This window comes from Crocodylus porosus, unplaced genomic scaffold (assembly GCF_001723895.1).
Source record: "Crocodylus porosus isolate Cpor-Errol unplaced genomic scaffold, CroPor_comp1, whole genome shotgun sequence".
Taxonomy (NCBI): Eukaryota; Metazoa; Chordata; order Crocodylia; family Crocodylidae; genus Crocodylus; species Crocodylus porosus.
In genome coordinates, this window is record NW_017728950.1 from 14,985,299 (window position 1) to 15,011,861 (window position 26,563).

At 41.1% G+C, this 26,563-nt stretch overlaps 1 protein-coding gene across 2 annotated transcripts in view; it reads left to right on the forward strand.

Annotated features, from left to right (window-relative positions):
- The window catches only part of SRFBP1 (serum response factor binding protein 1), a 142,611-nt gene that overhangs the window by 18,580 nt on the left and 97,468 nt on the right, over positions 1 to 26,563 (forward strand). For both annotated transcript variants that reach the window (XM_019555257.1, XM_019555258.1), the window contains exon 2: positions 25,586 to 25,674. In XM_019555257.1, the coding sequence (XP_019410802.1) occupies positions 25,586 to 25,674 (89 nt within the window). The remainder of the gene's footprint in view (positions 1 to 25,585; positions 25,675 to 26,563) is intronic.

Here is a 26,563-nt window from a genome sequence, read left to right on the forward strand (position 1 = left end):
AGTCACTCCTTTTCGTCTCATTCTCTTCTATTTTTTTCACTTTAATCACATTGCTGAGGGTTTAGTAGTCTTACTGGAAATCTTAATTTCACCTTTTTACTAAATACTTATTTTTATTTTTGCCAACTTCTCCTGACTATGCGCAGGCTAGAACTTCATGCTTTTGCTCTGAAAACAAATTTCAACTTAGTGATAAATGTAAAAAGTACTTATTAAATCTAGAATACTTGAGAACAATCACCCTTTGCTCCTTGGAAGATATGATTTTACTTGTGTTTCTATTAAATCATTCTAAACAAAGCACTTGCTGCAAGAAAAAAATGGGATGGCTTGGGTTTAAGTTCTGCCTAAAATGTTTCAAGTGTTGAATTACTGGCATTCTTTTACAGACTATGTAAATGTCCTAAAGAAAAGGTCTCTTCAAAGCTTACGAAATTTCCAAACTTAAACCCTGTGAGAGAATACTAAGGAACTGTGCTTTTTTCTAGGAACTCTTCCAGCAGCTGTTTTTAAAGTTTCTCAAGTTGCCACATCATCAGTTAGAGTGTATTAATGGCAAGCTAAAATCATTCATTCACATAGGTTTTCTTTCAGCGGATTATAAAAGTAATTAAACATGTAAAGCAGTTTTGTCACTTGCTGCTGGCTTTGCTCTATGTAAATTATAATTTAAAAAGAAATATGTTCAGGGTTTGAGAACAAGAATTGCAACTTTTCCTCAGCTCAAAGTGGTTTATTTAAAATGTGTGTTGTAGGCCACGTAGGCTAGTTAGATGCACTCATAAAACAAAACATCTGTGGTTCCTTGGTGTGGTAGTGTTCAGTAATGAAAAAAACATGCAAACAGTTATGGGAAGCTTACACATTTTATTTTAAAGGAGCTGTAGTATAGCTGTAGCATACAAACTACATTGCACATTCAGATTTGATTTCTTGTTATATATGTAAGCATAAAGGCCAAATGATTCTTTAAAAAGCTCTCTAATGTGATAAGTATGCTTTATCATAGAATCATAGAAGTAGGGTCAGAAGGGACCTCGTAGATCTTCAAGTCTGACCCCCTGTCTGGGCAGGAGAAAAAAACTGGGCTCAAATGATCCCAGCTAGGTAGGCATCAAGTCTCCTCTTAAAGACCCCCAGGGTAGTAGCCAGCACCACCTCCCTTGGAAGTTGGTTCAGATCCTAGCCGCCCTAATTGTGAAGTAATTCTTACATGCTTTAGCGATTGGTATTACGCCAGTTTCTCCGTTCAGCTTCAGAACTGCTACACTTGATGTTCTCAAAACCAAGGAGAAGCATGCTGGGCTACAGATACTGTGGGAAGATTTGCACTTCAGTTTTCACTTTCTAATTGGAATTGTGGGTCTTGCAGTTTTTTCTTGGAAAACTAATAGTGAATACTTCCAACATGGAATAGTGTTGAGCACAGTTCTGCCAGTCTAGCTATTGCTGTGGGATTAAGTGATGCACTGCACTTGGAGAAGTACAATTCTGGGTTCTGGTCTTCAAAATAGAAGTTTTCAGATCATTAATGGACCACTGAAATCATTCGAAGTCTTTGTATGGACTTCACTGGCACTTGGGTCAGACAAAAGATCAAGACCAAAGCAACATGAAACTGCATATCCTCTTGCATATGTAGTGCTCAATTCTATATTTCATGATGTGTCTTAGACTTCCTAACAGTGACTTAAGTGAGGCATCTGCTGTGTTGGGAAGATGGGCCAGCAACTCAAGTTTCTGCTGTATGAGTAACTGCAGTCTATGCTAAAGCATAGTGTAATGAATACATTTATCCATGAAAACTTAGAAAAGTTTTAGATCAAATAGTATATAGCTCTTTAAAATTGAAGTATCCTTGTCCTTTTTTAATTTGTCTGAGGTGGGTTTTTTTTTTTTTTTTCCTACGATGGCCTGGCTTTTTGAGTCATTGTGGCTTTCTATTCCATCGTTCCAGTGTTCAGTTACAATGCCAAAATTGCATTAGTTATAGAATTTGAGTAATCACTATTAAAGTCAGTTGCAAGTTTGGCCCATAAATCTCCAGGATACCACAAAGTAATCCAGGGTTATCTAAGCATTCTGGTTCACAAACTTTAAATTACAGTCTGACATCCAGCACTGTTTGGATTCACTGAATTGGGTGCTGCAATCTGATTTTCCGTGTGGTACTGGACTTTTTCAAAAAAAAAACATCTTTGTGGTCATTAGAAACAGGACATGAGGTAATACTCAACGACCATGCTGGATAAACTATCAAATTTAAAATACCACATTATAATGACTTCCTAGGACAAAAAAAATCATGTTTTTAAATTTTAAAAAGTATGACAATAAGAATACAATTATAGATATTACTCTTAACATTTCATTAAATTTGTAAGTGGACAAGGAAGAGAGATGATTGGGAACTGAAGTGAAGAACAGCATGTTTCGACTGTCCATGAAAATATTTGGATAAATACTGCAGTGTTCCTTTTTGAGGGGTTATTGAAAGGGCTGTGGGATTTCTATTCTTGCATTATTAAGACTTAAGATATATGTGAATTTAAAGTATAATATGTAGGGGTGCACGATAGAGATTTTGGGGGCCAATACTGATAGCCAGTTTTTAAGGAGGTATATCGGCTCATGCCAGTCCAATTTCCAGTACGCAGCCCTGCAGCTTGAAGTCTGTTGTGGTGGAAGGGGAGGAGGGAGGGGACATGGCAGTGCCCCCTGCAGTGAGGGAGGAGTGGGGTTAGGGCAGGCATTGCCCAGCTGGGGTGGGGCAGGGATGGGATGAAGCTGTAGCTCAATTGGGGGGGTGTAGGGATGGAGGGCAGCTCGCCCACTGCACACACCCCAGGAGGGCAAGGCAGGCTGTGGGCTGGGGCCGCACTGAGCTCTTCCTGGTACGGGGCTGGGCTACACTTTGGGCGAGCAGTGGCAGTGCTGGGGGGTGGCTATGGAGGGGACTGCAGCCCCCCCAAAATTCACTGTAGCCCCACCATATCATCTGTTCTGGGGAAGTGGTGTGGCGCGGGGCAGATTGAGGCCCCTGTGGTGAGGGAGGGAGTGGGGTTTGGGCAAGGGCAGACATTGCCCAGCCAAGGTAGGGCAGGACACAGGACAGAGCTGTGAGCAGCTCATCTGGGGGGTGTGGGGAGTGTAGGGGGGCTCCCACAGCTATATGGGGGGGGTGTCCCCAGATCTGTGTGGGGGGAAAGGGCAGGTTACTACTGTGGACTGGTGTTGTACTGAGCTCTTCCCCGCAGGAGTTTGAGCCAGGCTGTGCTCAGGGCAGGTGGCGGTGGCACTGGGAGCAAAGGCTGCGGGGGGACTGCAGCCACCCCAAAATTTGCCATACCAGCACCACTGCCGCCTGCCCCAAGTGCAGCCCAGTCCATCCCCCCACTTCCCCTGCCAGGAATAGCTCAGTGCAGCCCCAGCCTGCAGCAGCATCCCACCCTCACCTTGCTCACAGATCCAGGTGCACATGCCCCCCATGCCCTCCTGGGGTTCATGTAGCTGTGGGAGCCATCCCCACCCTGCATCCTCTGTGTGAACTGCTCACGGATGTCCCACACCCTGCCCTGCCCTGCCCTACCTGGGCAGCACCTGCCCCAGCCCCATACCCACTCCCTCCCTCACCACAAGGGCCTCTATCTTCCCCCACAACAGACTTACTAGCTGGATGCCACTCTCCATGCTGCCTGGCTGCACTCCTGGGCCACCTGCATGCCACGCTTTGACTGCACACATTTACGGGGCATTTATCAGTGATATTATCAGCCACATCAGCCAAAAAAAGTCAGTTGCAAGTACTGTGAATTTTGCTTACATCGGTGTTGATCTGATATGGGACTAATGTACTGATGCATCTCTACCAGGCTCTACCCCCTCCTGTCCCTGAGTGCTGGGATTGGGCTTTAAGGGCATAACACCATTCCCTCCCCTCGGGATTTGGTCACTTTGTGCCAGGATTAGGTCCTAGGGGTACAGTACCACTCCCCTTCTGCCCCCACATACTGAGATTGGTCCCTGGGGAACCTGTACCACCCTTTCTCAGCCCTTCACTCTGGAATTGAGCCCTGGGGCCTGGTGCCACCCTGTCCCAGACCCCAGCTTGCCAGGCTTGGGCTCTGGGACCCAGCACATGCAGCCCTGCATTCTGGGCCCAGGGCTCTCTATAGGTCCAGAAATTTGGTGGTGGAGGAGCAGTGTCCCTGCTGTCCCATCACCAAATTTCTGGATGTGGGGGGAACCCTGCGGACTGGATAATACAGGGCTGTGGGCAGGGGGTTGACCACCCGTGCTCTATGTTGTATAACTTTTGACAACAGTAAAAAAGGACATTGCCAAGCAGCATTTTTTTTGCCTCTGTGGTGTTTTGATTTGTCAAGAGGAGATTTCTGACAGACCAGACAGACATGGTGCTATGGAGAGATGCAAGTGATCAGAGAGAAATAAGATGAGATCTCCATGAAAATCACTTTGCAGGGGAAACTGGGCCAAGAGGTTAAGGTGAGAGATGTTTCCCAGAAGCAAAAGTCAGAGGGAGACCAGTGAAGAAGAACTGAGTAAAATAGAAGCCTAAGTGATTGTGAACAGAGGCTGAAGATACTAGGGATGAGACTGAAGGTGAATATTAGAATGCCAAAAGGAGGGGTATCCAGGATTAAGAATGCTAAGAAGAGATTAATATTATATATTTCCAAAGATAGGTGGAGTGTGAAAGTGAGGTGCTAATGTTACCACTGGAGTCTTAAGGCCTGAAGGTGTTCAAAGAGTGTCCTTAAACAATGGCAGTGGACCCAAGTCAGTCAGAGTTTCAGTTGGAATGAAGCAAAGAAAGGAGTGTAAAGTGAACTTTGCTGTACGATGAAATCAGTATTTCCGAGGGTGTGGTATTAAATTGTTGAATAGGCAGAGTGTATATTGTGCACTGGTTTAATTGGAAGTGGTCAAGGAGGAAAGAAGATAATGAGGATAACTGAGAATGGTCATCATGAGAAAGTATTGAGATAAGACATTGGATAGAAGAGGGGAATGGGACTACATCAATCTCGCGAGAGGTGGAAGTACTGACGTATAGGTGGAGATGAGACAGGAAAATGGGAAAAATAACCGAGGAAAGAATTCTTCCACCAGTATTGTCAGTAGATGTAGACGACAAGGAGCTATCAGTATTATGATCATGAGACAGCTGAGATAACAAAAGTCAGAGAGCTTTTGATGGGTCTGAATGCATTGAATCCAGTAGGACCTGATGAATTTCATTCTGTGGTACTGAAGAAACTGGCAGAGCAGTTCTCTGAGCATTTGGCAATGAGATTTAGGTACTTGTGGGAGATGGGTGAAGCACTAGACAACTGGATATGGGTGAACATAGTGTCTCTTTTAAAAAGGCAATAAGGAGGATCTTGAGAACTACAGACCAGTTAGCCTCTCAGTGTCCAGGAAGCTACTGGAGCATATCCAAAGGAAGTCCATTTGCAAGCACCTTGGGGAGGAAAGGCTGATTTACTTGTTGTTCATCTTTGACAAGGTAACTACTTGGGTGGATAAAGGGGATGCTGTGGCATATAGTGTATCCGGACTTCAGCAAGACTTGACAAGGTCCCACATGACCTTCTGATAAACTAGAGAATTGTGGGCTAGATAAAATTACTATAACGTGGATGAATAGACCAACCAGCTCAATAGCTATAAGTAAAGAGTAATTAATTATAAGTAGATCCATGTCAGCATGGCAGGAAGTTTTGAATGGAGTCCCACAGGAGTCTCTCCATTGTGTTTATTAGTTATTTGCATGCTATCATAGAAATCTTGAGCAAATTTGCAGATGACACAAGACTGGCAAGGATTGTGAACATATTGGAGGATGCAATTCAGAAGGATCTTGACAGATTGGAAAGCTGGGCTGGAGCTAACAGAATGAAGTTCAATACTGACAAACACAAGGTGCTACACCTTGGGAAGAATAATCAAAAATGTAAATACAAAATGAGTGATACTCAGCTGATTGGCAGGAATATGGAAAAAATCTGGGAATTTTGGTAGATCACAGACTGTGATTCTGCAGTGTGATGCAGCCACTCAAAAGGCAAATGTGGTTTTGGGGATGCATGAATAGAAAGAAGCATTAGATGGAAGACATAGAAGGTGATAGTGCCTTTCTACTTGGCACTGATTAGACCTCACCTAGAGTATTGAGTGCAGTTTTGGGCTCCACATTTTTTAAATGGATGTAGGGAACTTAAGAGGTGCAGAGGTGGGCAACAAAAACGGTAAAGGGCTTAGAGGGCCAGTCATACAAGGGGTAGTTGAAGGAGCTTGTGGAAAAGGTTCTTAAAGGAGTTGGGGGGAGGTGGGGACATAATAGCAGTCTTCAAATACCTGCAGGGCTGCCATAAGGAAAGAAAGGACCTTTTTCCTCCTTGCTGCAGGGAATAGACATAAACCAGTGGCTTGTAGCTAAAGCAAAGCAGATTTAGGTTGGACATCAGGAAAAATGTCTTTGCCGTTTGAACAGTGGAATAGACTGCCTAGGGAAGTTGTGCATTCTTCATCTTTGAAGAGGTTGGACAGGCATTGGTGAAGGATGATCTAGGCCTAACTATGCCTGTGCTTTACCATGGGTTTTTACCATGCTTCTGGACTTTGCTTGTTGCCACATAGGACAGGGAGGGATTTTTTTTGTCAGTTTTGTTTTGCTTTTTGTTTTTTAAGCTTTCTTCAGAGGCATTAGGTATTGACTGCAAACAAGTCTGGGGATTGTGACTGAGGTGTGCCAGTACTGCTGCTGGGACTGAAACCCAGAGGTTCCTGCCTGGAGGGTCTTGCCACTCTGCATAGGGTCAGACCAGTTGGCCTGCTTGGGGTCAGGAAGGAATTTACCCCATGGTCAGATTGGTTTGGTGTGTGACAGTTTTGCCTTCCTCTAGCAGGTGGGGAGGGACCTACCTGGGATTTTTCTGAGCATAGATTTAGCAGTAATATACTTTAACAGAAGCAGGGTGTTGGGTGCCATGGTCCCCCTTGTTTTACTTGTAGCAGGTTGGGGTGTTTTGTGTTGTCTTAGGGTTGACTGAGTAGTTTTCCTAAGAGGGTAGTCAGTGAATTTTTATGGGATGGTTTGGATAGGGGTGATCCAGTCTTAGGCAGGCTGTTGGACTAGATGACTTCTCAAGGTCCCTTTCAGCCCTACTTTTTATGATGCTATGAAATCTGTAAACTTATTGTTACTCGCTTTCTAAATATAATATGACATCATCTCTGCTTTGAAAAAAGGGTTATAAATAAGTTTTCCAGTGTAGTTTAGACAGTCCTTAAAAGATGGTGGTGGTTTGTGCCATCTCTTGTGGATTAGGGCCTTGAAGGCTCCCTTAGGGGAGATCAGCTGTGGGGATTGTAAGGGCTTTAGGGTAAACAGCATTAACCAGACATTTGGCAAGAGTATTTATTGTTTGCCCACCCCCCTTTTATCTCTTATGCTGTCATATATGAACTTCCTCCTAGACTTACTTTACCTTTTAGAAAGTTTTTTATGAGTGGAAATGACTGTTTTCTTTCTAATTTAAAACAAAATACAATATCAAACAGTGATTTAATGTTCTTAATACTGCTCTCAGAACTGCAGATACTGCAAATTTTTGCATCACAACACCAGTTCTGACTTGCCCTTTTTCAGATACAGAAAACTGTTACTAAATAATGGATATATAAAGCTAATCCCCTTCTCCCACTAGAGAGAACTCTTTCCTCCGATAAATGCTGCAAAAGTAGTTAAATGGTACTAGTCTTTAAAACTATGCAGGGCCTCACTTTCTATTTTAAGGGCCTTCTGGATGTATCCCAAATTTTTTTTGGCTTAATCTATAAACACTGGGTGGGACACAGTTCTCACTGAATAGGGTTGGGGGCGGGCAGGGAGTCCATGCAGAAATGGTAGTTTGAAATACCATCAGAGGAGCAGCCTTTTCTAGTGAAATACAAACACTTGCAATCACAACTCTCCACACTTATGTATTGCAATCTGCTTGGCTAAGAGTATTTGCATATTTGACAGCACCACAAAGCCTTCCTCACCTTTTGGCATTTGCTGTAGTCTCAGGCAGATGCAAGGTATTCAGTCTCCAAATAAATATGAACAATCCTGATGTAAATCTTTAGAGTCTTTAGATGAAAGAAAAACAAGAATGAAAGGACATGTACTTTTTAAATAAAATTACCATGCCATGTTATAAAGAATAACTTTAAATCAGTGTTAAGGAAAAACAAGATTTAACTCCACTAACTCGTGAACAGAAAGAATGGTCTGGTCTGCAACACAGTGTGTGTGCCTACATGAGATGCTACTGCCCAATGGTTACTGTGCATTTATTTAGTACAGTAAAATCCCTGCTATCTGGCATGAGTGGGGAATGGGAGCAGCCAGTAATGTAAAAATGCTGGTTACCTGAGGGCACAGGGTTTCTGCCCAGATGGGGAGTGGGGGTGGGGGAGGTGGTGGCAGCTGCACATGGAGTGGGTGGCGGGGGCCGCACGTGGAACAGCAGCAGTACAGTGTGGTCAGCGGCAGGGGTCGTGTGTGAGCTTTCCTCCCCCACATCCAGCTTGCTGGCCAGAAGTTCCAGTTGCTAGAAATGCCAGTTAGGAAAATCCTGAATTACAGGGATTTTACTGCATTTATATAAGCGACTACTGAATAGATGTGGTGTAACTGGAGTTACTGTGCAGTGGGTCTGGTGAACACCTTTTAAGTGATGCTACTGCGCAGTAGCATTTTGACACAGTTTTTGCCATGTGATACTACTGCACAGTCAGCGTCTCACGTAGATGCACCCAGTTTTTGCGAATGTAGTTGTCATTTAGGAATGAGAAAAAAATCACATTCCCTATCTGACATAAGTATGCTAGTAATCTTCGCTTGCCTGTCTGGTCACAGTTTTCCAACAAGAGTGGGCTTCTGCCAACTTAGCTAGCATTGTTCTGGGAGGTGGTATAACTAAGCCAACAGAAAAAAACCCTTTGGCTGCAACATTGTGCATCTTCAAAAGGGGCCTTTTCTGCCAAAGCTCTGTCAGCAAAGCTGTGGTGTCAGCATCCCTGTAACCTGAAGGCAGTGTTAGAGTGATGCCATAGCTGTGATGGTCCAGAAATTGTGAGAGAGGCAAGGATTTCTTAGGATGGTATCTTTTATTGGAACAACTGTGTACAGTAGTCAGGATAAAATTAGACAAGTTTTGAATGCAAGACATGCTTCCTCAGATCTCATCACAAGGAGCCAGGCACAGCAGTGTTTTTTACAGCTGTGCCTGGCTCTTTGTGATCAGACCTAAGGAAAAATGTCTTGCATTCAAAAGCTTGTCTAACTTTATCCCAACTGCATAGTTGGTCCAATAAAAGATAATGCCCTAAGGAAGCGTTTTGCCCCTTTTAACATAAACCCAAAGGTCTAGGTTTTAAAACGCTGATCTTTCAATGAAGATATGGAGTGATTATGTTATATGTTCTGAGATGAGCAAGCCACAGAGGTTCTTAGTCAATGCCTGAGAAGACAAAATAAATTCTTTGTTTTTCTTTTAGAAAAATGAGCAGAGGGAAAATCTTTAAAGAAGCAAGCAAAAAACTTCAACAAATACTCCATATTGCCTCAAACAAAGCATAAATAGGAGAAATGAGGACATTACCCATTGACAAAAATGTTACTAATTGCCTTTAAATTAAAGAAATAAATAGTCTGACCTTGAAAAGGTGTTCAAATTTTCAAGTAAAGTTTAAACAGAAATACTTAGGAAGTATATAAGCAAGTGGCCTCATTAAAAAGAATATGGAGTTGTTCAGTTGTGTGTGTTGGAGACATTTTTATAAGTAACAAATGGCATAATCTTGAGAACTTGCACGAGAACATATTTTGAATTCAGCCCAGTCGTAATTTCAATATTACCAACAAAAATATGAGTCCTTTTTGAACAAATATAAAGGGAAAAAACGCAGAAAACTTTTCTCCAGAAAAAAGTTGGTAACAATTCGGAGAGGAAAGTTCAGGTAAGGGGGCTAGTGTTGAGATTTCCTGTTAAACATTGCATAAATACAATATGAACTTTATGGTTTGATGTACTTATCCCTTGGTTCATGTTGTGAACTGTAGTACAGTACTGTACAAAGTTATTTTCTTAAGAGATGTGTGCAGTCCCTTTGACTTAAATAGGCCAACACAAGCTAATGTTGGGATGCTTGTACAGTTCAAGCTTTAAATCCGTATAAAAACAAAATTGTACACTGTGGTTAGAAAAACCTGCCTGGGAAACTTGTTATCCTTGGTTTTGCAAAAACTGTTGCCAGTGATACCAACATTTCTTGCACTGCTTAAAGAAAAAGACACAAAAAAATAGCAAATCCTCTGATAAAGTAAAATAGCAATTTTTCTGATTAAAATCATAAATTCTCTGATTAAGCCCCCCAAAATCTGTGATTAAAATGAAAAGCCCCTGCTCCCCGTTAGCTGCTGTGGCTACGCGGCCAGGGACCTGGGTCCGCAGACTCTGCCCCTGGCAGGAGGCAATGGCTGCTGCAGTGGAGCAGAGCCTGGATCTCACCCCCTGCTGCCTGCCAGCTGTGGGCTTGGAGGGGGAGGTGGGGCTGGCTCCCCACCACTTTGCACACTCCCAGGGGGCAGGGGAGACCCATACTCCCCAGATCTGTATGCAGAGTTGGGGTGGGCTGTGGGCTTGGGCTCCTGCCCTGATGCCCTACCCCAGGCTCTCGACAGCTCAACGGGTGTCACCCGGCTTTGCAGGGCACAGTGGGGCTGCATGAGGATCTCCTTGCTTCTGCGAGCTCCACAGTGCCCTGGCAAGGTGTACCCTGTGTGCATGGCAGTAGTGAGGGGCACAATCCCACACCATTGCCCCCGCTGCTGCCATGAGTGCAGGGGACGCATTGCTAGGGCAGTGCAGGGCTCGCAGTGGCAAGGAGATCCCTGCACAGCCCTGCTGTTCCCTGCACTGCTGGGTTACACCCCCCAGTGACAGTAGCAGGGCAGGAGCCTGAGCCCACAATGGGCAGCCTACCCCACCCCTGCCCTACACACAGATCTGAGAGGCATGGGTCCCCTCATCCCCCTGGGAGTGTGTACAGTGGCAGGTAGCCAGCTCCTTCCCACCCTCCCCTCCCCAGACAAACCACCTGTGGTCCCATCCCACTCCCTGCTGGGGCCCTGCATTGTGGCTTCAGGTCTCAAGCCCCATGTACTGCTTGGCTGGGCAGCAGCCCCAGCCGTGCCCAATTCCCTCACTATGGGAGCCTCATTCCCCTCCCTTCCCTGCCCCACCCCGTGCAACTTACCTGCAAGAGCTACTCTCCAGGCTGCCTGGCAGCCATATGCATATATATGGCATCCCTTGCCTGACTGCCCCTCCCGCTCTCTCCCAGCCCCTTGCAGGCTGAAACTACAAAATCCACAGGCTTAAATGGGAAATCTGCGTTTTTGTCTGGTAAATAGGAAAATCTGTGTTTTTCATTGTTTTGCCATGGAAAACAGAAAACTGGGATCCCTGGTAATCAGGACTGCTATCTCTCATATGCATGTACTGCTGTTAACAAGGATGTTATCTCTGGATAACAAACTCTCCCTATGCCTGAAGAAGGGAGTTTGTGTCTGAAAGCTTGCAAGGAATAATTTTGCCAACTATTTAGTTGGTCTAATAAAAGATATAACATCTACCCAAAGAACCAACCTGGTGGCCTTCTGTGACCAGGTGACAAAATCCTTAGATGCAGGGGTAGCAGTGGACGTAGTCTCTCTGGACTTTAGGAAGGCCTTTGATACTGTCTCTCACCCTGTTCTTATTAAAAAACTGGGGGACTGTGGTGTTGACACCTACACAGTCAAATGGGTCACTAACTGGCTGGAGGCCTGCACCCAGAGAGTGGTGGTGGATGGGTCATTTTCGACTTGGTGGGATGTGGGCAGTGGGGTTCTGCAGGGCTCGGTCCTCAGGCCCACGCTGTTCAACAGCTTCATCAGTGACTTGGATGAGGGGGTAAAAAGCACCCTGTTCAAATTTGCTGACAACACCAAGATGTGGGTGAATGTGGGCATGCTAGAAGGGAGGAATAGGCTGAAATCGGACCTGGACAGGTTACAGGGGTGAGCGGATGAGAACAGGATGGGTTTTAACACTGACAAGTGCAAGGTGATGCACCTGGAGAGGAAGAACCAGCACCATACTTACAGGCTGGGAAACGCCCTTCTCATCAGTGCAGAGGAGAAAAAGATCTTGGAGTCATTATTGATGCCAAGATGAACATGGGCCTGCAGTGTGGGGATGCAGTCAGGAAGGCCAAACATACCTTGTCATGCATCCACAGATGCATCTCAAGCAGGTCCAAGGAGGTGATCCTCCCCCTCTGTGCATCACTGGTCATGCTGCTGCTGGAGTACTGTGTCCAGTTCTGGGCTCTGCACTTCAAGAGGGATGTGGACAACATGGAGAGGGTCCAGAGGAGGGCCACTCGCGTGATCAGGGGGCAGCAGGGCAGGCCCTATGAGAAGAGGCTAAGGGACCTGAACCTATTCAGCCTCCACAAGAGAAGGCTATGGGGGGGATCTAGTGGCCTGTTACAGACTAGTCAGAGGGGAACAGCAGGCATTGGGGAAGTCCCTGTTCCCCCAAGCACCACCAGGAGTGACTAGAAATAAGGTCACAAGCTGGTAGAGGGTAGATTCAGACTAGACATCAGGAGGCACTACTTCACTGTCAGGGCGACTAGGATCTGGAACCAACTTTCAAGCGAAGTGGTGCTGGCTCCTACCCTGTGGGTCTTTAAGACAAGGCTAGACGAACACCTTGCTGGGATCGTTTGACCCCAGTACTCTTTCCTGCTGTGGCAGAGGGTCGGACTTGATGATCTGCTCAGGTCCCTTCCAACCCTACAAACTATTAAACCTTGTCTGCCTATGATCTCTGGAGAGACAAATCCATAGTTTGAGAACTGGAGCTAAGCATCACAGAGATGCTTAGTGGGATCTTCTAGACTGAGCACTGAGTCCTATTGGGTAGAGTGGTTTTCTTTAATCTTTACTAATCTATAGAGAAGCCTCTGGGAACCTCTTAAGATTGGGCCCCTAATATAGTCCATGGCCTGTTGTGACCTATTTATAAAACTTTTAAAAAGGTGACATATATTAGTCTCAAATAGTGTATAATTAAATGTTATAATCCTTATTCCATGACGATATCTTTGAGCTTTGGGCTCCCGGCATTCCTGTGTGCACACCCTTGCAGTACTTCTTATCTTCCCTCTAAACTGTACTAGCTAGATGTGACCCTCAAGCATTTTGTCACTGGGCAACTGCCAGCCCATCCTCTTGTTTTAAATTTGTTGTGGTTTTTTTTTTTATTTTAATTTTCCCACCATGTGACCTGACATGCTGTTTGTATGAATTGGTTGAAATCTGCCTTTTAAATTTAGTGTTTCTTGATGGAGGAGGGGGGAGCTAGAGTGGTGGGGAGGGGGAGGCTTGCTGCTTTTATGCCTTTCTTGCCTTAGAATCATAATTTTTATTATATCATGAACTTTTCTGGCCATCTTCAGGTTTACAGTGAGTTCATCCCTATTGGTCAGCATCAGATCAAAGATAAATAGTCCCTAGTTTCCTCAATTTTTTTGAAATCTAGACATTTTAAGAACTGGCTGGGCATCTTATGTTTTGCCATTTTTACCTTAAAACCAATATTAATGAAGTTTTGAAATCCCCCATTAGTATCAGTTCCTTAGATGTCTTAGATATTCTTTTTACCTTCTTAAAGAATGCTTCCTACAGATTAAAAAATGTCTTAATTGGTTGCTTTTAGTAGGCAGCCATATCATCACTTTACTGATAAAGATGAGCGTATGTTGTAACTGAACCTAGCCTTCCATGCAGATGTACCTTGTGTTTTTTTGTCTCGCTCGCTTCATATAAATCTGTTATGAATTATATGCTGTGGTCTCAGATTTATATTTTTAAATGATGTTATATGTTTCCAGGTATCTGTCTAATCTTGACCTGCTCATACAGTGTGTACTGTGACCCATCACACTGAAACAAAAAAGGATAGAAATTGGCACCTAATAATCTTTTCTAAGAATTTTAAAAATTATTATATCTTTCAGTCTGAAGTTCCAGAGAAAAATAGAGAAAAATATTTTTAGTGACATTCTAAAACTTACTGGGCTAGTCACTCATTAGATTATGAACTCTTGTTACTTCTGGCTATCAAATGTGTAGCTGCAGGTGTGTTGAATTTGAATACTGTCAAATAGTGCCAAAAATTAAAATAAAAATTACTATGTTGCTATGGCTGTTTTATGATTGATAGCTGACTTCTAAGCAACTAAAATGGGTTAGAAATGAAATATGCTTAGCCCCTGGTACATATTCATTTAAGTGTGCTATAGGATCTAAGCCCCTATCCCAAAAATCACACTTCCAGCCATGCCACACACGCATGGCAGGAGATGTAATTTTGGAATCAGGAATTATGTCCTTTCTAGTTGTCAGTACTGGAAGGTCTGGGATCGTGATCCCAAGCTCCCCCTACACCAGCAAGTTAGAAGCTGGGTGCCTGTAGGGCAGTGTGAACTGGTGCAGTCTGAGGGCCAGGGCCAACAATCAGCCAGTTGTCCGCCCTGGGGCTAGGACCATCCAGGTTCGAGATTCCAGTGCAGTCCAATGATCAGCTCTTCTGGGGCAGCTCCAAACATGCCACATGTTCAGCTTAAGGCACTACATAAACCAGCCATAAAAATGGTCTACGTTGTGTGAAATGTTTTTATGGTTGATTTGCCATTTTATGCCACCTTAAATTGGGTGCACATATAAAACCATTGCCATTTATGCGGCAATATAATATAAGAGACAAGGATTTAGTGGCGGGGGGGATATTTTTTATTGGACCAACTGTATGTTTGGAATACATTTAGACAAGCTTTCAAATTAAAGACATTCTTCATGGGGTCAGGTGATAAAATGTCTTGCATTTGAAACCCTTTCTGAATTTATACCAGCCACGCAGTTGATCCACCAAAAGGTGTCACCCCTCATAAAATCCTTTCATCTCTGATAATTCTTGCACCATCATGGTGACAACATCACTTTAACACTGCCACAACAATTTGACATATTAATTGTGGTATAAATGTAGTATGTAGAGAGGGGCCCTGAGCCTTCTGTTTTTCTTCCCCCTCTTCACCTTCTGCACCTCCACCCCCAGCTTCCCTCCCCAGTATTGGAGAGAGTTTGAAATTATAAATAGAGTGGCTAGAAGTGTCACCATGTCATTTCATACATAGAATTCCTATTTGCGGGTTAATGACATCAGAATATACTTTTCATGTATCTTACATTTGTTGATATGAGTTTAACTGAACAAGGGTCACAGGGAAGAAACAAAATAACACTGCATGTTTAAAAGCATCTTCACAAATTATCTAAAACAATAATTTATTAATTTAAATCCAGTATCTTGCACTGTTGGACCTTGTACCCGCAGGTCTCCTTCTCTCCCCCTGCAGAATGTAAAGTTTCCATTTTTGGGGACTTGCAGGATGCCAGACATTTTGATTTTAAAGCATTAACACTTTATTATGTATAGCAGTGCCATGAAAGAGTAAAAATGTATACAATGTCCTTATGTGACGGGGAGTTTGCACACAGTAACAAGAGAAGAATCTTTAAGACTTCTTTTTGAAAACTTGTCTGGATCTTCTCATATTTCATTATTTTAGAACATCAAGCCAGTCTTGGGAATAAAATGAGAGTGGTGCTTATTTTTGTCCTTGGTTCACCAGATTTGCAGAAGTATTTTGAAATATAAGTTACTGTAACTCAAAGAGAGATGGGTACGTCTCGATACATCTACAACTCTTTAGTCACTTTCCTAGATTATTTTTTTGAATTGGCTGCATGTTAGCTCTGTCTGGAGATTGGCTCCCTGTACAAGTGTCAAAACAAACCCCACAAGCAGCCAACTATAACATTTTATTCTAATGTAATACGCTTTTGAGAACTTTGCCACCACATACATAATCTTGAAGATTCGTGTTTATACATATGCTCTTAATAGAAGAGTAGGAAAGAGGATCTCTTCACCAGTGACTATTCTATGCATATGAATTTTATGCGTGCACATAAGGTACTTCTGTGTCTGGATCTAGGCCTCAGATGTTGTTGGTGCATGAATAGAGATTCATTTTTCCTAGTATCAGTTAAATGTATGGGAGATAATAATAGAGCTTTTTTTTCCCTTTCACCTAGTAACTTTTCAAATTCCTTTTCAAAATAGTTCCAAAGCCTACCTGATGACACTTGCTAGCTTTGTTTAATTGTGGAAGCACTTTTAAAATATATAGGAAGGAGGGTGGGGACTTATAAGATGCATGCAGTAATATTTTTTCCTATAGGTTTGTTTTCCATATTGTTTTCATATTAATGTATAGCAAAATCTGCTTGTACTGTTAAATTGAAAGATGTAGTAATTAGGCTCACAGATGGGACACATCTTTGGCTTCAGTCACATTTAACCAAGAGAAAAGTATCTGGTAAATATTGTGATCGTTGGAACTGCTTAAAGTCCAGTAACCTTTCTTTTACTTTAGAGGCAATATGTAGAGATTCAGAATTTGTATGCATCTTCACATGCATGCAATCTGGTAAATGTCAGGGGGAAACATGGTCTACAGATTATGCACCCTGGAACATGTCTAAATAAGTCCCTGCAACCCATTTTCACAGGTTTTAACTTGTGGTAATGAATGTGTTCAAAGTTTACAGGATCTTAAACGATTAAAGCCCTGAGGTATTCAACATAATAAAACAACTTGTACAATAAAAAGTGAAAGAAACAAAAACTTTCAAATGTATGATGTATTCAGTTGCTTATCTGCAAATTTTAGAGACAAGTTGAAATGTGATGGAGTACATGAAAAAAGTGGCAGGGTTCCTTAATTGTTCATTTCTATTTAAGATTTGGAATTTCTTGGAAGTTGCAGAATCTTCATGGCTTTTTAAAATGGCACCAAATGTTGAAATTGGATTGGCACATCAAGCTGATAGAAGAACCTTGTCCCAATAATCTCCTGTTCTGCATGGGAGATGTAGTAACATTATGGGACTTGTATTTGAGTGGAATATGGGTTACATAGCAGAGGAGAAAGTCTTATGTGTTTAAGGTACCCAAGCTTATTATGTACTAAGTCATTAAGGCACTGTAGTGTTGTCTGATTTCAAGCAGGTTGTGTGGTTGCTTCCATAGCCATCCTCTGTTTCATGGTATGCTTCTTCCTGTTACTGAATCTGAACACTGAAATGGCCAACTGCTAGAGAAGGATTTGAACACTTTCTGTTGAATACAAAGCAAGAAAATATAGCTAACTCATGACATTTTATAAACAGAGCAAATGCAGGCACATTTTAGTTTGCTTCATTGAACATTTTAGAGAAAATTGAACAGTTGAGAGTCAGTTACATACCTGAGTTTTGAACAGCAGTATCAAAACTAAAAATGAAATGGCAGCCTTCTTTGAAGAAGCACAAGTTTTAATTCCTAAGTGGCCCAAAGCTTCTTTGGACTGTCCAGTTCATTTTCCCACAGCTTGGGCATCAGCAGTGTCTTCAAACTACAAAATGCTGGGAAAGCATTCCTAGCATTGGGAGGAAACATGGAGGAAACATGAACACATCATACACTTCACTATGCTGTTAGAGTTCCATTTTCCAATAATGTTATTACAAAACACAGAAAATAATATTTTCCTAGGCCGCAACTATAACCATAGAGCCATTTTTGTTTTCTCATTACAGTAAGGAGATAGTTGTGTTTAATAACTAACGCATATTTTAAAGTTATCCATTATGGGAGATGCATCTTAAACTTAAAAGTATTTTTTAATTTTAAAGGGAATTGTTAATTCTCTAATTATAGCAGTGTCTCTCCTACCAGTGTAGAAAGGAAATATGGGCTAATCATGTATGGCCAAAACTGGAAAGGAGGCAACATGGATTTTTTTACCTATATAGTCCATAGATTTGAAGAGAGACTTCCAACTCCCATACCTTAGTGTTTTTCCAGCTCTAAAGTGGGACATTTTTATCCACATCAGTGCGGTATTCAATTTAAATGATTTGTTGTAAAGTATTTTGTCATCTTCTGATGGAGCATATTGCAGAAGTACAAGATGTGTAATTATTTAATGTTTTAATGTACAGAAAATCTCTCTCTAAATCTGACTTCCTTGCATGTGTTCATGAAACTTCTATTTGAATACAAAATACAGATATCTAATTCCTGTGTTTATTTCCATTCCCGACATTGGAGCTGTGAATAAGTTTTATTAATCATCTCATATAAGCAGATGTTTAGTTTCAGTTGTCAGTACAAATGGGTGAGTCCCTCATACCTGCTTTAATCCCTTTGTGCTGTGGGTGGAGTTCTAGAGCAGTATAATGGGACCTAAAATCTGGCTGAGGAAGGATTCTTGCAATACAGTTACTGAAGAAAGTGATAAAGCTCCATTCCAAGGCCACCCTTGCAAGCTCTGTACCCTGGGATGGGCCCCAGCATACAGTACTGTAGAGATCCTGGGTAGTACTTTCAACTCTTTGGAAAATCTAGGAAGCTGCTCTAATTTAGGCAGGCCCCTCAGTACCTGTTTGGTTATGCTAGGGTTCAATTTAATGGCTGGAAGACAAAATAGGTGCGTAAAGCTACAGTAGTGCACACACCCCACACACCCTTGGGTGCAGGTTCTCGTGCTGTATTCCTGTTACCTATGATGCCTTACAGAAAGGTTAAGGGACAAATCTTGATGTGCTGAAACCACTACTCATGTTGACCAGTATTGCTTGCTATTGTTTTTATGCACTTCTTCTCCATCTGTATCCGTTCATTGTCTCTTGCCCTGTCTTTGGATTATAAGATGTTAGGAGGGGAGGTGATCTTTTACATCTTTTTATATGGCATGTATGCCATTAAGGTCCTAATCGCAAAAGGGCTCGTCAGTGTTGCAGAAATACAAATAAATATGTTCATGAATGATACTTAAGATGCACAGAATCTCACATTATTTCTGGTAAGATTTCTAAGGGTGACTTCAAATACATAACTATTTTTTCATTATGTTGATATTTACTACTACACTGTTTAGCTTTTTGAAAGCCAGCTTTCATTCCACAATTTCTCAAGGTTACTCAGATATTAGACAGAATTTATTCTTGATTTTTTTAACATGTGTGATCAGCTCTCACTTGACATTGTGAACTTTGCAGTTGTCTGCATAAGTCCCATTCTGCAGCATACTGCAGAACAATCTCATGAGAGCCCAGGTTCCTTTTCATTGATCTAGACTTCTTGAATTCATTTTTTTCCATTTGTAGTCGCTTGGTCTCTGAACTTCCAGGAAGTCAAAAATGTCCCATTATTGATAGACAAGATAATTTGATGCTGAGGTTTGCTTTGGGAATATAATTAGTCTGTCTTCTGATGCATTTATCCCAGGGTAAGGGATCACCCCTGTTACCAAGTCTCAGAAAATACTAAGTCTAGGGAGCTCTGATGTGCTTGGGGACCTGGCTTATACCCCAGTTACTTCAAGTTTGTGCAAAAGTTTTCTATTTTCCATTTTTTGCCTGATAGTCTGTAACAGGGTTTTCAAACTGACCTGTGCATCCAGGCCAGATCCAGACTGCAAAGGACCTCCCAGGCCAGATCTAGACTTGGTGGTGGTAGTAATAGCAGGGAAAACAGTGGTGTGGGGGTTAATGCAGCTACTGATTTCTTTCCCTTCTCCCTCCCCTCTGCTGCCAACATGCATGCCCATCAGGGCTTCAGGCCCTGGATTTCTGTGGCTGCTGAATTTTTGGCCCCTCTAGGAACCCAAATGAAACAGGCTGGGTGAAAGCTCTAAGTTTGACACCTCTTATCTATATCAAATGGCTGAAGGCTGCTCAGTTTCCAGGCAACTGGGGGCCACTGTGTGGGCTACAGACCTGGGGAGCACTCACCATGAGGGCAGCCCAACATGCCTTCTCTCCCCACTTCCTTTCTCCACCTCCCCTGTCCATCTCCTGCATCACGGGCAGCTCAGCTTCCCCTCACTATACATGCAGCACCCTTCTCCCCTCCAGGCCATATGTGCCACCCACCTGCAGTGCCCTACCCTGCCCCCAGAAAACTGGCAGGAAATAGAGGCTGAAGAAGGGTGTGGGGACCCAAACCTGGCTTCCGTTACAGGGGAAGTCTGTGGGCTAGATAGCCCGGTATAACAGCACTATATAGCCAAGCTAAACTCACCTTTTTAACCCAACTAACAAATGAACAAAAAAAAACAGTCCACAACTGAGCAGTTAGTCAAGGAAAAATCTCCCCTCATTTGGGCATCAAAACTCATTGAATATTGTTGTCGTTGTTTATTTAATAATGCGCAGGTGTCCTAAGATCCTGTCTTTTGCTATAGGCTCCGTACAGACCAAACAAAATGTCAGTTCCTGTGCCAAAGTGCTGACCACCTTCATGGGAATAACTTGACAGACTTCCATGACTCCAGCTGGCATATTATCATCCCTTGGGAAAGAAGCAGTCATAATTTGACATTCTGTATCTGCCAGAAGTGGAAAGCTCCCCTCATTCCTGGAGTCCTGCTATAATCCATCTGCAGAGCTTTCATTGGCTGGCACCAGGAAAGGCTGACTTTTGGCTCATTTGGTCTCTGAAAATATGCTGCATTTGCATTAATATTCCTAGAAAAATAGATTACAAAACTTTTGGGAGAGGAAGCTAAATATACACTATGTTTGGGTACATGATGATTTGATGTACCTTTTTAAATTATTGTATGTTTCATTCAAAGAGTAAACCTGGACTTTTTATTGTGGTTTGGGGATTTTTTCTTTAGTGTTAAAAACAGCTTTTAAAGCTTGCTATGATATACTCATTTTTTTAATCTTGACTTCTACATGATTGTTGTGTAATATGTTTTCTAATGTGTATTCAACCATAAGAACTGCAGTTGTCAAAGCAGAGCTAAATATGCAACTTGATTTATTCCAAGCAAATAATTTCCTACTCTCTATAATTGTTTAATTGCACAAAGCCCTCATTTTTTTCCCTTTTTAGTGACAAAAGGAGGACATTCTAGGAAACTATAAGGTATTATGAGGGTAGTTTTGTTTACATTAGTCTTCGGTGCTTATTTTGAAGGAGTATATATGTCTGTAACAGGTTTTTTAAATCAGGCTTCCTGTTATCCCAGTTGTGGGAAGAAGGGTGTTTGCCAACATGAAAATGTTAGAGAATAGTAAAGCCCTTGTTGCTTGCCCAGACAAATTCATGACCTGTTGATCTCAAGGTTACAAGCATTTTTCCTTTGCGGTAAGTTGTTTAAGGGCCAGTGGCATCTGGAATGCAAGGCTTAAGTTCTATGTTCTAATAGGTAATACAAAATTAAAAGTGGAAATAAGGGATAACAATAAAACAATAGAGTGAATTTAGTATGTTTACAGTCAGTAAAAGAAAAACTGAAATACTTGACCTTAAAGTTTAAGAGTACAATATTTTTTCCCCTAATTTTGACTATATATTAAAAAGTTGTGTAAGTTAGAATGAAGTAGTCCAACTTTATAAGTGGCCGGAGGCTGAATGGTTCCCCGTCTGCACTTTGAACCTGTGCTGCTGCCCCAGGTTCACCCTCAGCTTCCTGGGCCATGCGATGCTGAACTGCCCTGCTCCCAAGGACAAGTAGCAAAGGCCAGAAGAAGGAGGAGGCTCCTAGAGATTCCAGCTGCTGTTACAGACAGAACAATAGGAGAAGCAGCTATGACAGCCAGACAGGAGCTTGAAGGCTGCAGCTTAGCCCCTTGTGGTCACATACAGCCTAGAAGTGCCAATTGGACAGCCCTGTGTTGGAAATTCGGTATCATTTAATTTAATATAAATATTTCTAGTTAGCTTATGTTTACTTTTAAAGTATTTTTACTAGACTATATCAAATATGGATTCCTACTTTTCCAGTGCCCTCTATTTTGAAGGATGTCACCATTTTTTGTAGCATGAGTTTATTGTCCACTTGCTTATTATTTGACATCATTTGTTAGAAACTCATAATTTTGTAACAAAGCTATGGATGCTGTTGGGCTCAGTCTCCCACACTTACATCAGTGTTTAAATAGGTAATCACAGTGATACAAATATTTGTCTGGGATGATCCTGGCTTGAGTTTAGCCTCCTTCTTTCAGGACCCCTTGAGCCGCCTTCCAGCCCTTTTATTTTTGTATGGCTCTGTGAATATAGTACTACTTCTCCAGCCTTAGATGTAAAAAGGCATGTTGTACCTTTTTACCTGATTTACATGACTGTTTTCCTATTAATACAATGCCCCAATATTATCTTTGTCCTGAAGGGAGTTTTTTGTAACTCTTACCTCCTGACAAATGCATTTTCTATAATTGGTTCACAAATCTGCAAATAATCTAAGTGATTCAACTCTGGAGTGAGAATGTGCAGCATCAAGAGCCAGATGTGCACAGACTTTGGACACACATTTTCTGCAGTAGATATGACCTTAGGCACAGGCCAAACTAGTGCATTGATTGCTGCTGTTTACTAAGATTACTCAGAAGTAAACTAGCATGTTTTATAAGTATTTCAACTTAATTAGATTATTTGGAAGTAATGCATTCTGTTCTGGATTAAGCCAGAAAGAGATATGCCTACAAAAACATTTCAGAGGCCTGGACCTTTGACTTCGAGAGCAGTGTGGGTGGCACTGTTTTGCTTAGTTGAAAGTAAGACAATTTTCCCATATGTTAAAAGTGGAAGGCAGTGCCAGATTTTTTAAAAATGGGTACCAACAACTATATTTCATCATTACTTAACGCTACGTGAACATTGGGCACGTCTACATGAGACGCTAACTGCAGAGTAGTCTGATAATACTGTGCAGTAGCACATCACAGCACAAACAGTGCTAATATACTACAGCACAGAATTATTAGGCTACTACACTATATCATCACTAAGAAGGCATTTGGCTGAGCTACTGTGCAGTAACTCTGGTTGCTGTGCATTTATTTAGTACTTGATTATACAAGTACTGAATTAAATGTGCAATAACCACTGCACATTATCGAACGTGTAGACACACCCAGTGAGTAAGCATTGTACTTCGTAAGGATCCTATCTTAAAACGTACAAGGAGCTATTCCAGTAAGCTGCTGTTGAAAATGGAGCAGCTGGTGTTATCCACATGTGTAGTTGGCACAGGCTTTCTTGAGGAGGTCTTCAGGATGCAAACCCAAATTCATTTTACTGATTGAATCCATTGTTCAGTCTACTCAGAATATGGAAAATGTTACATGTTTGTCTAATGCCTGATTTGCCTACCATTAAGAGCCATTTCTACCACTATTAAACAAAGTTGACTTAAAAAGGCTGAAGAGAAAAAAAGAATAGGCTAAACAGTCACAAAATCAATCCACACTTTCAGGACTAAGATCTTCATGGTGGTGATTTTGATTTGGCTTATGACCATAAAATGAGTGTTAGCAACTTTAAACTATATGAGGAAACAAACTGTTCTGCTGGAAGCAGCAAATTATGAAGCGAGAAACAGCCTGTTCAATTGGAAAGCAATGTAGAATTCAATCCCAGTAATACAATTAGGGCTCGCTCTTTCATTGTGTTTGGAAAGATTGTGCTCTCTTTGCACTCTAGCTGTAAGGGCAGAACTTCTAACTCTTCTTGTCTTGAATGTGCAAAATGAAGTTGGCTGATAGGCTGAATGATTTGTTTACAACCAGAGAGTAGACCAAAAACATCCATTTCAAGCATGCTTATTACTCTTTCATAATTTAAGATTAGAGAAGAAAATGGCAGATGAGTTTATTTGGTATTTCGATGAAAGGAAGATAAATTGAGGATGACAAACCTGTAGATAAAATAGTTCAAGCTGATGTTGAAAAGATAAAGCAGAAAGCAAGATTCTTAGTATTGACCTGTTGCATTCTTAGTGTTACTGCATTTAAAATGACCCTTTTTCCTCTTGGTACGTGTGTATTTCTGTTTTTAATTTAATTTCTTTTCGTTTTTTAACAGTAAATAACTCAGTTATGTACCTTGTTTGTTTGTAATTGAGCAAGCTATCTAACCTCTTGCAGATTATAATTTGTTGTTTTAATGAATTAACTTGCTGAATGATGATTTATTTTTAATATTTATTTGACTGGTCACCTTTTAGCCTGGGCAAATAGCCGTCCTTATTTGGCTAGCAATTAGATCTCATACACAAATCAAATTTTTTGTTTTTTGCTATACACCTACATTTGTCATCTCTTCAATACTTTGCAACTTTCAAATTACATAAGTTTCATTTCAAACCACACTAATTTGTAACATAACAGCTTCTCATTAAAGGCAGTATCTGCCCAGCTGATCCCTGTGCCAATTTCATTTTGAAAGAGAAATTTTGCAAATAGGGCAGTGAAGAAGGAAGTGTTTTTCCTCCATCATGTTGCTGCCTGAGTAGTTTCTGGCAGTCAGCAGCATGCAATAAATGTAATTTAGCACATGGATACAAATGGGGAGTATGCAAGTATTTAAAATTCTATCTTTGACAATTAAAATACATTTTAATACATTCATGGACAAAGTAAAAAGAAATGCTTCAAGAATTAACTTAATTAGTAATGAGATGCAATTACCATCATCACCTACCTTTTTAATTCCTGGTATCATAACAAATAAACTAACTTGCAATAGCATTACCCATGACAAACTTTCATGAGGAGAAGTCCTATATTACCTGATGAATTTATCTTTGAAAACTTTTTTATTTGCAGGGTAAAGAAGCAAGACCAAAATGTGCTTGAACAAAACTTCTTACATTTAAGTAATTCTTTAAATTGAAAATTTCCAAGTATAATTCAGGAAGGGGGTGTTGAATTTAGTGTCAGTGAGAAACGTAGCAGTGTTTGATTTGTCTATTTGAATTAGCTGTTTTAGAATTTAGGAGAACATCTGGCATATTAATATAGCTGCAGTTGAATAATTAGTGGCCTTTAGGGTCTTTATAAGAACATTTTAAATTATTATAAAATAAGCTGCCTTGAAGTGGCACAAATGTAGTTTCAGTAAAACTTGAAGAATGAAATGAATGAGGAAAAACAAGCCCTTCAAAACTATCCCAACCTGTATCTAAAAATAATATTAAAATGTGGCTGGTAGGGAATGACACGGCTTATTTTATGTCTTGTTTCGGCTCAGACTTCAGACATTTATTAGACTTTCTGTTTGTTCCTTCTCTGATGTTTATGGAACAGTCCCGATTTTAACAAGGATCTAAATTCAGCTCAACTGGTGCGTGTGTGTGCGTGCGTGTGTGTGTGTGTGTTTGTACACACATATACACACATGCTTGCTTTTTTCTTTTTTAAGAAAGGGCGTGAATTGTTTTCCAGGACATTTTCTCCTTATTCAACCTGTTTATTAAAGGCAAAGGCATAACAGGGTACTGATTAGTTTTTAGTAACTTTCTAATATACTGTTACTCTTTTGAATAGGTGGTGAAGCTGAGAAAAGAGGTGAAGAGGGCCAGAGTCCTAACCATTCGCCGGCTAACAAGACACATCGGAAAGCTGAAGTTAAAAAAGTTAGTTTAATATTAAATATTACTAGATGTTTGAAATCAATTTACTTGACCTACATAAAAATAGACAAAAAAGATTCTCTCTAAAAGTAAACACAATAACTGTTTAAAATGATTATAAGTTGTGATTAAGTATTGATTATATTGGATAGGATTGAATAGATCCTAAAATATTTTTAAGAGCATTATATTCTTTTAGAATGGATCTGGACTTGCATTAGGCTTTATGAATAGATGCAAACTATAAAGTAAGATGTAACAAGTTTTATTGATTAATTATGTCAACATTTAACTTTATTTAATATAGCCTAAAATAGTACAAATCTAAAGGGAGACTTAGGATAGGATTTTTAAAATTGGTTAGTAATTTAGGAGCCCAGGTCCTGGTCTTGAACTCAGTTAAACACTTTTGAAAATCACACCTTGAATTTTTAGATCACTGTATTGTTTAAAGTAAGTTGCAGTTGCTTTTCTTAGCACAGCTTCTTGCAATATTGTGGCAGAGTGAGTTTCAGTAAGTGTAAATATGCATTAAACAGGCAACCCTGCTTAACCCTGTTTTGCTTAGTGCTATTTTACTGTAACGCTCATTTTACATTGATACCCGATTCCAGTTAGCGCTCAGTGAATTTTGTTATAGCATTTGGTGACATGCAGCCTTGTGCAGTTTAGCACCAGTTTGTGTTGCCATCTTGGTTCATCAAAAAAAATTGGTTTTGCTTAACACTATTCCGCTTAACACTCAGTTTTTCAGAAACCAATTAAGAGCATTAAGCCAGGCTTGCCTGTATTGGGACTCCGAGGGATTTATCTTGTAATTAATCTTTTCTAGAATGCTAAGAGAGAAATTTTTAAAGACTGCTGAATCAGAGCATAGTTGGGTTCATAGGAC